The sequence below is a fragment of the Otolemur garnettii genome, unplaced genomic scaffold (genome assembly GCF_000181295.1).
Source record: "Otolemur garnettii isolate 467f Iridium unplaced genomic scaffold, OtoGar3 scaffold00039, whole genome shotgun sequence".
Taxonomy (NCBI): Eukaryota; Metazoa; Chordata; class Mammalia; order Primates; family Galagidae; genus Otolemur; species Otolemur garnettii.
The window spans coordinates 10,127,767-10,142,383 of record NW_003852434.1 but is presented as its reverse complement, the minus strand read 5'-3'; the positions used below and the strand labels follow the sequence as shown (position 1 = coordinate 10,142,383).

General features: G+C 36.5%; 1 protein-coding gene across 3 annotated transcripts in view; it reads left to right on the top strand.

Annotated features, from left to right (window-relative positions):
* BMP2K (BMP2 inducible kinase) overlaps positions 1–14,617 on the top strand; it is a 135,091-nt gene that overhangs the window by 92,549 nt on the left and 27,925 nt on the right. For 2 of the 3 annotated variants that reach the window (XM_012805366.2, XM_023513336.1), the window contains exon 14: positions 1,763–1,920. In XM_012805366.2, the coding sequence (XP_012660820.2) occupies positions 1,763–1,920 (158 nt within the window). Of the gene's footprint in view, positions 1–1,762; positions 1,921–11,272; positions 11,384–14,617 lie in introns of all 3 variants that reach the window. The other variant, XM_023513337.1, reaches the window with a different exon arrangement.

Sequence of the window (14,617 nt, the reverse complement as noted above, 5' to 3'; positions counted from 1 at the left end):
GAGTTGTTTAACAGAGTATGTTCTGAGAAGTGAGTTCTTAGTTGATCTTATCTTACTGTTGTGTGAATATTAGAGTGTACTTCACCAACTTACAGGGTATGCCTTCTGCATGTTAGGCTGTAAGGGATAGCCTGGTGCTCCTAAGCTTTAAACCTGTATAGAATGTAATCCTGCTGAAAACTGTAGGCACTTGTAACACAGTGTTAAGTACATATGTTTATAAATATAGAAAGAGTACAGTAAAAAGACAAAAGTATAGAAGATAAAAAATGGCACACCTGCTTTAGGGCGTGAGCTTGGAAGGACTGGAAGTTGGTTTGGGTGAATCAGTGAATGTGAAGGCCTCGGACATTACTGCTCAGTGCCGTAGGTTTTATAAACACTATTTTCTAAAATGTCGTTCTTCAACAATAAATTAATCTTAGCTTATTATAATTTATTTATTTTATAAACTTAAATTTTTGTTTATCTTTTTAACTATTGTTACCTTAGCTTGAAACACAAACATAGTTGTACAGTTGTGCAAAAATTTTTTTCTTTATATACTTATTCCACAGGCATTTTTTTCTGTTTTTAATTTTTGTATATTACTTTTTTACTTTTTAAGCCCTTTTTGTTTAAAACTAAGGCATAAGCACACACATTAGCCTCGAACTACATGGGGCAGGATTATCATATCACTGTCTTTCACCTCGACATTGTCTGTGATAACAGTGCCTTTTACTGGACTATGTCCTGAAGGACCTGCCTAAGGCCATTTCACAGTTAACTTTTTTTTAATAAGTAGAAGTACACTATAAAATAATGATAAGTATAGTAGTACATAAACCAGTAATATAGTTGTTTATTAGCAAGTATTACATACTAAACATAATTGTATTACAACGCATTTATATTGCTGGCAGCGCTGTACCCCAGCATAGTCAGAAATGTGTGAGTAATGCATTGTGCTACACTGTAACAGTGGCCATGAGGTCGCAGGGCAATCACAATTTTTCAGCTCCTTTATAATCTTATGAGACCACCATCATATATGTGGTACCTCACAGAATAAAATCTCATTAAAGGTATTTGTTCTGTAAAATTTGGATTCAGTTAAAAGGCCATGCTCAAAGATCCAGAAGGCCCCATGTGACTCCAAGGCCTCAGGTTCCCCAACACTGTGTGAGCTAATTTATAAAGGAGTCCTAGCAATTCATCTTTTGCTGGTGACTATATAAAAGGTAAATAATGGCACACCTGTCTTAGGGCATGAAGGGAATACTTTTGTTAAAAGGAAAATTATTGTGGTGTCTCAGCATAATCAGAACATTGTATTCAATAGTGATTTTGAACTGATACTGTTTGATAGGGTAACTGATGTTCATTTTAAAGCTTGTTCATTGTTGTAATAGCAGCGAATATTTATTACCTGGTTATTTCTACCTAAATAGTGTCTTCTTTCCTTTGCACCCTACGAGGTAGAGAGGTAGATACTGTTACTCTTTTTTAGAGATGAGGAAGCTGAGGTAGAGGGAGGGGAAGGAACTTGCCTGAAGGTACACAGCCAGCATACCTCGTGTAGGTGAGGATGGGGAGAGTGTACCTTATGGAGAAAATCCAGGTTCCACACGTTCTCTTTCTCCATCCCACATCCTTATCTGCCATCGCCACCATAATGAATGATCTGGTTTTCGAAGCATTTATAAAGTATTGTATGAACTAGAGTACTGTAAATTTTTATTCATTATAATTTTTTTTCTTTTTTCAATGATTACTATAGGTCAGTTGCTGATAAAGAGGCCGTTGCAAATTTTACAAATCAGAAGAACATCAGTAATCCACCTGACATGTCAGGGTGGAATCCTTTTGGAGAGGATAATTTCTCCAAGTTAACAGAGGAGGAACTGTTGGACAGAGAATTTGACCTTCTAAGATCAAGTAAGGGACACTTGAAGGCTTATTTTGCTTCACAGTAAAATAACAGCTCTATTGTTATTCAGCAGTGCCAAAGACTGTTTTTGAGGTGGTATGTAGAAAATTCTTTTTGTGCATTTGAGGGCAAAATTCAGGCCATCTTCTTTTACATATGCCACATCCTATCAAACTGTGTCACGTGATTTAGAAATCAATTGCTTGATCATCCCTATTAAACTCAAGATTGCTGATAGTGTGCTGATATCCTAACACTTAAATATTGCATATCTATGAATGTTAAATTCCTATCTCCAAAATGGAAGATTTATGTTCAAATAAAAGGGAGATGTTATTATCTTACCTTCTAATCATTTTGCAGCTCTGTTTTCTTGCACACTCAATAGAAAATATTGTGAGTCTGAGATGCCCTTTGAAAATGCCTGAAAGGAAACCTGGCTTTCTACATTATGTTAATGTTTTGTAATGAATAGTGACAAAGGGGCTGCTTTGTTGTCCTGATCTAGCAAAAGTTAAATAAATTATTTTTCACTTTAAATCAGATATCTCAATGTTTTTACTTGGAATCATTGCCTTTCCTCAAACTACCTACTGTATATGCCACGCTGCGCCATGTGTATTTTGAAATGTTCCTTTTTGGAGGAGGGTTGTGGGTATTGGAAGGGGGTTGTGGGTATTGGAAGGGGATTGTGGGTATTGGAAGGGGGTTGTGGGTATTGGAAGGGGGTTGCAAAATAGGAGCAAACTGCCCTCCTCCCTCACGCATGTAAAAAGAAGGTCTGTAGAGTCACTGGTTTATATTTCTTAGTTTCTATTTTAGTTAGGTAACTGGCCTTATGAGAGCATTTAATAGATGAATTGCTTTGTTTTAAACTGGTATACATTTTATGTAAAATTTATAAATGCCCTGAATTCATGTAAGAATAGTTAGGATTTAAATTTGTATTTTACATACTGGATATATAATTATGAAAATTGATGATTACATGTAGATAAAAAAATAACTTCTGAGCCCTTAATAAAGGTTTGTTAACTAAGGTAAAACCAATCTTATTAAAAAAAATTTGTTTTTTAAACCACAGCTATTTTGTTTGGTATTTTTTATGTTGAGTAGCCCCAAAGTAAGGTTTTTAAAAAACAAATAACATATCTTTTCTTTCAGAGGGATGGCAGGGGAGATTTAGAGAGTAACCAAATTATTATAATTTGAAGGATTATTTTTAAATCAAAAGGTATTAATTGAATGTGTTCTGACAAGGGTTTGCTAAATTCAATGTTTTCAACTCCTTGGGTAAAAAATACTTTAAAGAAAGCAATATGAAAATGAGTAGTCTCATTATTTTGTATGTTATAAAAATATGTTATTCTAAGCTCCCTAGGATTTGTCATAATACCCAAGTTTTATTTATTTAGCATGGGCAAGAATGGTTTGTGAATATGCCTGTATGTATATAATTTCATAAATGGAGTGTGTCAGGTTCTTGACCAACTATTTACTTTCAAACTTCAAGGTCACATAACTCTGTAACTTGTGTGTATAGATCTGTGTGCGTGTGCATATGTGTGTGCCAAAGAACATTCATACTCCATCGCAGTATTAATTACGAAAAGGTAGTAAGTTCCAGGTGAAAGTGCAAGAGGAATTTTATGAGGAGGTCGGAGCTGGAGCAACTTCAGCCACTTGAAAACCCATGCCACGTGGTCCCCAGGCCACTGAAATCACTATGGCAAGGCTGTGCACTTAATTTGGCACATAAGAATTCTGATCCTGGAAAATGTTGTTTAAACTGGGTTGTAATTTCAGTTAAGCTGGTCAACTACTATTTGTCTCACTTTCTCATTTATAAACAGGGAATAATGATGTCTGTCTCATAGGGCTGTCAGGAGAATTAAGTGAAATAATTTATTAAGTCCAGACATTCAATAAATAAATGGTACTTTCCCTTTCCTCACTAACTATAGAAGTTCTGGCCTCTGACTTAAGGTGTTTTTGAGCTTTGGCATTTAAAAATTACATCTACATTATCAGGTATCTCAGTGGTAATTTAAAAAAACAAATTAGGAGGGGCTTTGTGTTGGCTCCGTGCTTGTAGCTCAAGCGGCTAAGGCACCAGCCACATACACCAGAGCTGGTGGGTTTGAACCCAACCCGGGCCTGCCAAACAACAATGACAACTACAACAATAACAACAACAAAAAAAATAGCTGGGCATTGTGGCGGGTACATGTAGTCCCAGCTACTTGGGAGGCTGAGGCAAGAGAATCTCTTAAGCCCCGGAGTTGTAGGTTGCTGTGAGCTGTGATGCCACAGGCGACAGCTTGAGGCTCTGTCTGAAAAAAAGAAAAGGGAGGGGCTTTGTGGGCAAACACGTCAACAGCAGAAGTGGTAAATGACAACAAGGAAGGGGATGGAAAATTATTTCTCTTATAATAATCAGTAGTCATCATTACAGGATTCAAAAAAGTTGAAATGTCTTTAGTACAGTTTGTAATTATTATAAAATAACATGTAGTTTAGAAAGATTTTCTCCTGAAGTTTTACTCACCTGTGATATTTATTCGTCTTTAGTACTACTTTCATTCACATGCAGTAAGGTATAGTTGATGTAGATTTGATAGGGTTTCTGCTATACAGATTGGCAAAGACCTCTTCCAGAACCTTAAGGATTTCAGTAGAAGAGCAACTATGCTGTGAACATGGATGGTCGGATGTTACCGGTTCTTCTGCCCCTAGCACCTTTTTCTGAAATGAATAAATTAATTATTAATGCATTTGAAATGCCAAATTGAATATTTATATCTTTTTCTTATCATAGATGTTCATTAACAATTTCCAAAGTCCTTTCTAAAATAATTTATATATGGTTTATGAAATGCTCTCTAGTGAGACAGTGGAAACCTTTATATAGCCCTTAAAAATACAAGCAGGGTCCATGTTCAGAATAACACAAGGTTGGACAATTAGGTTTGCAAATTCGTCCTAGAAAAAGAGCTGTATACTTCACTGCACTACGGTCATCTTCGAGGTACCCCCCGGGGAAGCTGTGCACCAAGGCAGGGCCTAGGCCACCCTTCAAAGCAATTCTGGAACTTTTCTTCTGGAGTGGCCATCAGAGCTGTTAGAGTAAGAGGTCTGACAATTAAGTTCTTAGTTTCTATTTTAGGTAACTGGTCTTATGAGCACATTTAGTAAATGAATTAAACTCATCCTAGAGTCAGTGCTCCCTACCTCATTGCTGAAGATCACTCCAGTCACCAGATGGCCAAGGGGAACACTTCAGAGGTGACTGGAGTGATCTTCAGCAATGAGGTGGGCAGCACTGGTTCTAGGATGAGTTCACAAACTTAATTGTCAGACCTCCTCCAAGGACAGTTCTGATGGCCATTCCAGAGAAGGAGTTCCAGAATTGCTGTGAAGAGCAGACTAGGCCTTGGCTGCGGTGCGTGGCTTTGCAGAGGGGGCACTTCAGAGGTGACTGTAGTGATTGATACTCAGCAGTGAGGTCTCTGGCACTTTTTCTAGGATGACGTCACAAACTTAATTATTTGACTTTGTACACTGTTATTTGAGATTTTATTTTAGAAATGATTCATGGCAGCTTGTTTAAAAACAAAAAAGAAAAGAAAAAGACTTAGAGGTGGGCAGCACCTGTGGCTCAAAGGAGTAGGGTCCCAGCCCCATATACTGGAGGTGGTGGGTTCAAACCCAGCCCCGGCCAAACACTCCCCCCGGAAAAGGAGGCTGGGCCTGGTGGCTCACCCCTGTAATACTAGCTCTCTGGGAGGTTGAGGTGGATGGATTGCTTGAGCCCAGGAGCTGGAGATCAGCCTGACAAGAGGGAGACTCCCTTTCTGCTAAAAATAGAAAAACTAGCCACATGTCGTGGCGGGTGCCTTTGGGAGGTTGAGCCAAGAGGATCTTTTGAGCCCGAGAAACTGAGGTTGCTGTGAACTGTGGTGCCACGGCACTCTACCTAGGGTGACAGAGTGAGACTCTCTCTCAAAAAAAAAAAAAAAAGTATGCTAACTGTGAAATATTTATGTGTATTATTGAGAAGATAATTTTAAAATCATATTTTGTTACACAAATTCTAAATACTAATTAGTAGCAGCTTTGTTTTCATGTTATTAAGAAAATGATTCCATATACCAAAAGCAAAGGACTTACCGTATAGAATAAACTAAATTTTTCTTGCTTTTGCTTCCATTGTAAATGAATATCATTTATGGTTTCAGAATTTTTTTTACCCATTCTTATTTAAGACAAAAACATTAGATTAAATGTAAGCATTAGTAATAAAGCCTAGCTCATGATATTTTTTATTTATTTATTTATTTATTTATTTTGAGACAGAGCCTCAAGCTGTCCCCCTGGGTAGAGTGCTGTGGCATCACAGCTCACAGCAACCTCCAACTCCTGGGCTCAAGAGAGTCTACTGTCTCAGCCTCCCAAGTAGCTGGGACCACAGGCGCCCACCACAATGCCTGGCTATTTTTTGGTTGCAGCCATCATTGTTGTTTGGCGGGCCTGGGCTTCGAACTCACCACCTTAGGTGTATGTGGCTGGTGCCTTAGCCGCTTGAGGCACAGGTGCTGAGCCTCATATTTTTTAAACATTTAAGCTTGCATTTTATTGTCTTTTTGTACCAAAACCTATAGATTAGTTTGTAAACCTTTGAAATCCAGTTGTCATAATATTTAATATCATATTAAATAATAAAATAATTTTGTCAATTTAACATTGCCATATTAAATATTAAAGTAAATATAATTAAAATTGTCAAAATATTTAATACATTGAATAATAATTAGAATACAGATGTTTGCTTTGGGAAAATTATTAACTTACATTGGTTCAAATAGTTGTGTAGTTTTACATATTAATTAAAGGATGCTTAATGTAATGTTTCTTTTTTGCTTTGGGAAAATTATTAACTTACATTGGTTCAAATAGTTGTGTAGTTTTACATATTAATTAAAGGATGCTTAATGTAATGTTTCTTTTTTGATGGCAGATTTGTTTCTATTTAAAGTTGCATTAGATTAACTGATAGAAAAGGAAGACTAGAAGATAATGACTGATTGCTTTGCAAATTCTACTGAATCCATTACTTGTTCCATTTAAGCCACATAATAAAATAGATATAAGCACTTGAATCTATAATTAGCTTATTGTAAAATATTCCTCCCCTGTTTCAGCTAATTCAGACCTCTTACTATTTTCAGTGCAGAACTTTTCAATTATATTAGAATAGTTTCAGAAATATCACGTGGAGACTGTGGTGTTAAGTCTTATTTTATTAACCTTTAGTCTTTTGGGCAGTTATCCGTGTATGCAGCAGAATTAACTTGTTAGAGCATTTTAATTTTGTGAGGATATTAGGGAATATACTTTGATTCTAGGATTTTTACATTCTGCATTTTTGCCATCTGTATCAATTAAAAATTTTAAAGATGTTTTCTTATTCACCAACACAATTCTTTTGGGAAGGCAGGAGGAGGTAAGTTCCTTACAGTGGACACATCTGGCTTAAGCTGGGTGCTAAAGGAAAGCAATCATTTGAAAATATACTTAAGTACATTTTAGGGTTAACTATTTATTGGAAAAGTATCTTGACATTAAATACTTCATTAGTTTTTGTTTATAGGTAGTAATTTAAAAAATTATATTTATTTTGCATTTTGTGTCTTGAGAACCAGATTATTATGAACTTCAGATATATAAATGATTTTAAAAATATTTTATTGAAAAATTATTTTGTGGAATAATGATAATATGATTCAGTTTTATTAGGATTTTATTCTGTATCCTATTTTGAAATAATCATATAGGTGAAGTTGGCATAGAAGTATCTCTGTATTTTTGCTCATGAAAACTCCTATATAAAAATTAGTTCACCCTGGGTGGTGCGTGTGGCTCAGTGGGGAGGGCGCCGGCCCCATATACCAAGGGTGGCGGTTCAAACCTGGCCCTAGTCCCAGCTACTCGGGAATCTGAGGCAAGAGAATAACCTAAGCCCAGGATTTGGAGCTTGCTGTGAGCTGTGACTCCACAGCACTCTACCAAGGGCAATAAAGTGAGGCTCTGCCCCTAAAAAAGGAAAAAAAGAAAACTCTCAAAGAGCCGTAGTGATGATGACTTTGACTTTGTAGTTTTTATTAGCTTGGAGCCATTGGTCCAGTACTGGTTTGTAAATAGGAAGAATATATAAAAATTGACATTCCCAAGTTACCACTCATGTAATCTGATTCATTAGATTTGTGATGAGGCCCAGGGAAACTACATTTTATATAAGATCCCTGACAGTTATGATGTAGTTTCAGAAGAAAGTGTGATTCTGATTCATACCCAAGTACTTATATACTCTTGGTCTTGATTTTCAAGAGTGAGGGTCCTTGGATGCTGATGGCTGTCACTGTGAGTCAGGGAAACCATTTTTTCTTCTGCACTCCCTCTGTTCACTGTCCTCAATGTTTATACGTACGGAGCTGAGAGAGTGGAGAATGTTAGGCATAACCTCTGTAATGTAATATTCTTTAAATGTATTCGGGGCCTAATAAAATAGGTAATTACAGGAACCTTCGTGTCTCAGTGAATCTTAAGCCTTTCCTTACAGTTTGATGTGGCTTCCCACCACAATAAGTTAGGGATCCTTTGTTAGATAAATTTTTGCCAACATTTTTCAGAAAGATAGTATGAGACTGGCTTCTCTTTAATAAGTGTGTTGACATTGAAATAAGAAAAGGATTTCTATGGTACAGTGAACATTTATAATTGATTTTCTGAATTAAGTACACAGTTATCTTAAAAAATAACTAAAATAAATTTTTATTGTTATCCATTGCAGAATTGGATTTGAAAAGTAGCACTTAAGGCTGGGCTCGGTGGCTCCTGCCTGTAATCATAGCACTCTGGGAGGCCAAGGTGGGTGGATTGCTTCAGCTTAGGAGTTGGGAGACCAGCCTGAAAGAGCAAGACCCCTTGCTCGGTGCCCATAGAACAGTGGTTACAACGCCAGCCACATACACTGAGGGTGGCAGGTTTGAACCCAGTGTGGGCCAGCTAAATAACAATGACATCAAACACTACATAAAAGTAGTAGCAACAACAAATAGCCGGGCATTGTGGCAGCCACCTGTAGTCCCAGCTACTTGGGAGGCTGAGGCAAGAGAATCAATTGCGTAAGCCCAAGAGTTTGAGGTTGCTGTAAGCTGTGAAGCCATGGCACTCTACTGAGGGCAACAGAGTGAGACTCTTCTCTCAAAAGAAAAAAAAAAGAAAGCAAGACCCCCACCTCTACCAAAAAAACAAAAAACAAACAAAACTGATAAACTAGCTAGGCAAGTAGTCCTAGCTACCGTGGGAGGCTGAGGCAAGAGGATCAAGTGTGCCCAGGAATTTGAGGTTGCTGTGAGCTGTGACATCAGAGCACTTGACCAGATACAGTCTACCCAGGGTGACAGTCTCAAGAGAGAGAGGGAGAGAGGAAAGAGAGAAAAGAAGAAAAGCAGCACTTAAGTTTAGGAAGTTTTGTTCATAAATCAATTGTCAGATCTGTTCAGTACTCAGCACTAGTGCCTTATCAAAATATTAGTGTTTCATAAAATTTTTAGTACAATTTAAGTTTCACATGGCTATTGTAGAGGTCATCTTAGCTGTAATAGCAGGTGATTGTATCTGTTGCCATAAAGCTTTTAAAATAGTTGTCCGTGGGAGTGATTATATTTAGGATATTATAGACTGTAGGGCAGTGTTTTTCAACCTTTGTTATCTCATGGCACACTTGAACCTATAGTTAAAACTTCTGCAACACACTTAAATTATTGATCAAAATAGAAATTTGTGCGGCCCACCAGTGACAAATCTCTGCTTTAGGGCCTTGCGTTCTCAAGAGTGTGCTTCTCGGACAACAGTTTTAGCAGAAAGAAGCTCAAGACCCTCCCTGCACTTTCCCAGTCAGATCTATATTTTAACAATTCCTCAGGTGATTGAAATGTGCACCAATTTTGAGAAGCACTGTCATGGGGGATTCTGCTCAAACTTGACACTTTGGCTTTATTCTAAAGTTACAGGCCTATTTTTTAGAGAATTCCAATTCTATTTGGATTCCCTCACTCCTCTCTGCATACACTTCCTTAGAACCCAATTGCGACTAGCATAATTTACCCAGAGAATTTTTGAATATAGGTCAGCCTAACCATGAACTAGATTTTTATGAATAGTTGTGGACCAAAGTTCTCATTTTAGGAATACCTAAAATATATGGAAATGGAGGAAGGGTAAGTCCCAAATAGTAGAATTTTGATTGCTAAGAATCAAAGGAAGACATTTGCTAGAAATCAGGACATTTTCAACTGATATATTTGTATTATGTGGAGATTTTAAGAGGAGGGAGAAAGTAATTACTACTAGGGAATTAGGATGCACGAATTCTTCCTCAAACATACCGGTCCTGTTGCTGCTGTAGCGTCGTGGCTCCAGCCCTTTCTGGGCCTGGGCATTCTTCCCCAGGTGTCTGCTTCTTGGCTTCTTTACAGTCTTTCCTTACTTAGTAACTAGTAGAATCTGGTACTGCACCTCCGCCTGCCCTCCTCAATGCCTAGGGCCACGCACTGCACAATTTCTCCATAGCTTTGTTAGTTTTTAACACATTGCATACATTTTTTACTATGCTCATTGCTTAATATTTGTTTTTTTCATACCAGCATACAAACTACGTGAACGGAGGTCACCGTTTTATGTAGTGTTTGATGTCACATTGCCAATTGCGTAAACTGGGCTTGGCACAAATTGGGTGCTGAAATATTTGTTAGATGAATAAATTTGGTTTGTAATCTGTGTCTCTGTATCTATGCGTGTGTGTGAATGGTTTGATAAAGTACTGTGAGAAACAGTAAGGTAAAATATAGTGAATTATTTATCATTGCTGTTGACAGATAGGATTTAACTACTTTATAGATGAATACCATTTGTAATGTTTGTTCTATATGTAATTTTGGAGGAATTGCCAAATACGTCTGTGTTTAGTGAACAGGATTTAAGTTCAGGTCCAGTATGTTACAACTTTAAGAAAATTAGGGTTTAAATGGACCAGTCTAAGTTAGTTATTAATTAGGTTAATTGTATTTAGTGAAACTGGCACTGATTATATTGTTAAACTTGCCTTTGTAGTAACAAATATTTGTTAAACTCAGGACTCCCCCCTAAAACTTTAATGGACTCTGAATCTACTATTTATCAAAAAGACTGTTGATTTGTTTAGTTTTCACTTTTATTTATGCTGTGTATCACTTTTTTGATTTAAAGGCCATTTTTATTTTATTTTATTTTTTATTTTGTTTCATCTTATTTTTGCAGACAGGCTCGAGGAGAGAGCATCCTCAGATAAGAATGTAGACCCACTTTCCGCTCCACATAATCAGCCTCCAGAAGACCCCTTTGGTTCTGTTCCTTTCATTTCTCACTCAGGCAAGTTACACATGTAACATTATCACTGTCATTAAAAAAATACACACAAGAACAGCAACAGAAATCTTATTAATATAAAGTGGAAATAAGAAGCAGGTGTTCACAGAAAATTATTTTAGCCATCGTTCTCTTCCTAATGATGTTTTTTGCATTGAGTTATTCGATTATACCTCTGACAACACAGAAAAATGCTAATTTACGTGGTAGAAACAGAACTGTTTCTTTTCATCTTTATTATTACTGCTGGGGAAAAAACCCATGCATGAAAACATCTCTCCCTTTTAATATTTAAATTTCAAGATATTTTGGCTTTTTCTCAAAACTATGGTATTTTCCCAGTTTATACGTGTACTCTCGTGGTTGTTGCATTTTAAAAGTATTAATGATTTTATATTTGTACCAGTTATTTTGTTTTAGCTACTCTTATATCCATTTTTAAATTTTAATCCAGAATTTAAATATTGATGTTATTCACTATTTAAAAATATTTCTAGTAATAAGTTCAAAGTAATTACCCAGTTAACACTTGGAAGATACTAGGATAGAACAGGCTTCTACTGTGGCATAAATGAATTTGTGTGTGTGTATGGTAATAGTGGAAAATGAGTTTTAATTCAGTAATGGGAAATATAGTGAAAGAAATCACACTTAATTAGAAGATGAAAGTTTAATATATTTATGGTAAAAACTGCCAGCTGTGTTCTTTGGTTCCATTTCTTTGGCTTCTCACTCCAGCAAGTTAGGTGTGTAACATCGTAAGTGCCATTTAAAAAATATACGCAGGCATAATGAAAGAAAAATTTACAGCTATAAAGCCAAAATAAGAATCACATGTTGAGAATTCCTGATGAGCACGCTGAGCAGCTTTTCAGCATTCGTGTCTGGTTACGCAGAGCGTGCAGCACAGTCAGTCATCACAGTGGTTTTCAGCCGCCTTCCTGCTGCAGAGCTGGCTGTTCGCCGTGCATTGAATAGGGTCATATCCTTGCCATTTTCAGCCTGCTGCCTTCAAGTTGCCCTTCTCATGAATAACACGACATCATTAACTGGAGAAAATACCTTGCTGTGTTTAATTTGTGTAAATGTGCTCCCTAATACCCTTGGGTTCAGAAATGCTATTATTTTTTAATTATACTACCTCAAAATCATCTTTAAGGTCATATGAATGTACATTCAGTGACTTGAGATACTGATCTGTGGCAGAAAGCAGTTTCAGTACTAGCTCTTTTATATTCTCTAGAGAAGGACTTGACTTATCTTTCTCAGATTTGTAGGGACCTATGCAACTATTTCTCTGTTCTTCAATAGCTTCTAAATCAGCGGTTCTAAACCTGTGGGCCGTGATCCACAAGAACTGTATTAAAGGGTCGCAGCATTAGGAAGGTTGAGAACCACTGTTCTAAATGAATCCTGGGGAAATGAAATGAAGTAGTAGAGTCGAGTAGAATCATTGGAACTGAACTTAGTTCCAATGATTGGTGTTTTTCTTGGGCTGACTTTGAACTTGGCGTAAGAATTTTGTAGTTAGCAATGTGTTCACAGATTTTGCTTGATTGCTAATGTTACTTTGACTTTTTACTGTGGGTATTTCACTGTGTTAGATTTTAATCTAATTGAGGGTTGGAAATAGGAATTTGAATCCTGCCCAGTAGCCAACCCAATAACTACCTAATCATAATCACTGAATTTAGTAAACTTATGACTGTCCATACTAATTCATATTCTTTAGTGTTAATGATGGTGACCTTAAAAAAGTTCTTTGGAATAAATGCTGACTTCCCCAAAAATCTTTTTAGACAGTGTGAACATGAACATTGGAATGGTTTATAAAAATAAATACATAGGCTCAGCGCCTATAGCTTAGCGGCTAGGATGTCAGCCATATACACCGAATCTGGAGGGTTTGAATCTAGCCCAGGCCCGCCAAACAACAAGGACTACTACCACAAAAAAAATTATTCACATAATTTTTAAATTAAAATTTTGTGGCAGGTGCCTGTAGTCTCAGCTACTTGGGAGGCTGAGGCAGGAGAATCACTTAAGCCCAAGAGTTTGAGGTTGCTGTGTGAGCTGTGACACCATGACACTCTACCAACGGCGACATAGTAAGACTCTGTCTCAAAAAAAAAAAAAAAAAAAAATTACATTGACTTTGACTTGAGTAAAGGAGGAAATTAGGAGAAATGTACCTCCAGGGACAGAAGAAAAAGTGATCACTGCTATATTAGCATCATTATGTGGTACTAGGAGATTTAAAATATATAGTTAAATTGAAAATCTGAAGGAATATATTGCCACTGACCTGTTAATTATAAAGCTTAGAAATACTTTGTCATATGTATATTTGTAGGTTAAAAATAAAGTATTTGAGGGTATTCTTTTTTAATAATAAAATAATTGAATCTTTTGAAATAAAAATTAACTTCCCCTATAGAAAATTAACTTTCCCCTTTAGGAAAATGTTGGGAAAAGAAAAGGGAATTTTATCCAATGTAAATATAATCTACCTCACATTGTGAGACTAAAAAAACATCTAGATGTATTTAGGACTGGGACCCATGAAAGGCTGGAAAGTACTTCTAAGTGTGTGTGTGTGTAATGTACAGAATGATAAGTGGATGTGATAAGCCATGGTATTTGAATTTGAGAGTTGCTTGAACAGAATTTAATCTTAAATCATATACATAATATTACTTGAGAATAAAGTGAATTTATGTTAACTTGATCTTTATAGCATTCTGCTATAAGAGTTTTTAAGTTTTAGGGTGGCACCTGTGGTTCAGTGGATAGGGCACCGGCCCCAGATACCAAGGGTGATGGGTTCAAACCCAGCCCTGACCAAACTGCAACAACAAAAAAATAGCCGAGTGTTCTGGCAGGTGCCTGTAGTCCCAGCTACTCGGGAGGCTGAGGCAAGAGAATCATATAAGCCCAAGAGCTGGAGGTTGCTGTGAGCTGTGGTGCCACAGCCCTCTACCAAGGGTGACAAAGTAAGACTCTGTCTCTTAAAAAAAAAAAAAAAGAATTTTTAAGTTTTAATTTGAATGCTAACGTACATTTAGGAAGAACTAATATCCTAAATTTAGTGTTCCTTATGCTGGTTTTATTAGGAATTGTGCTCTTTTTGTTTTAAAAGAAAAATTTTTCTGTTAGGACTTTTAATCCTTGATGTTTTAATATTTTTTTAATAATTTCACATAATTTTTAAATTAAAACTTTATTTTTATTAAATAA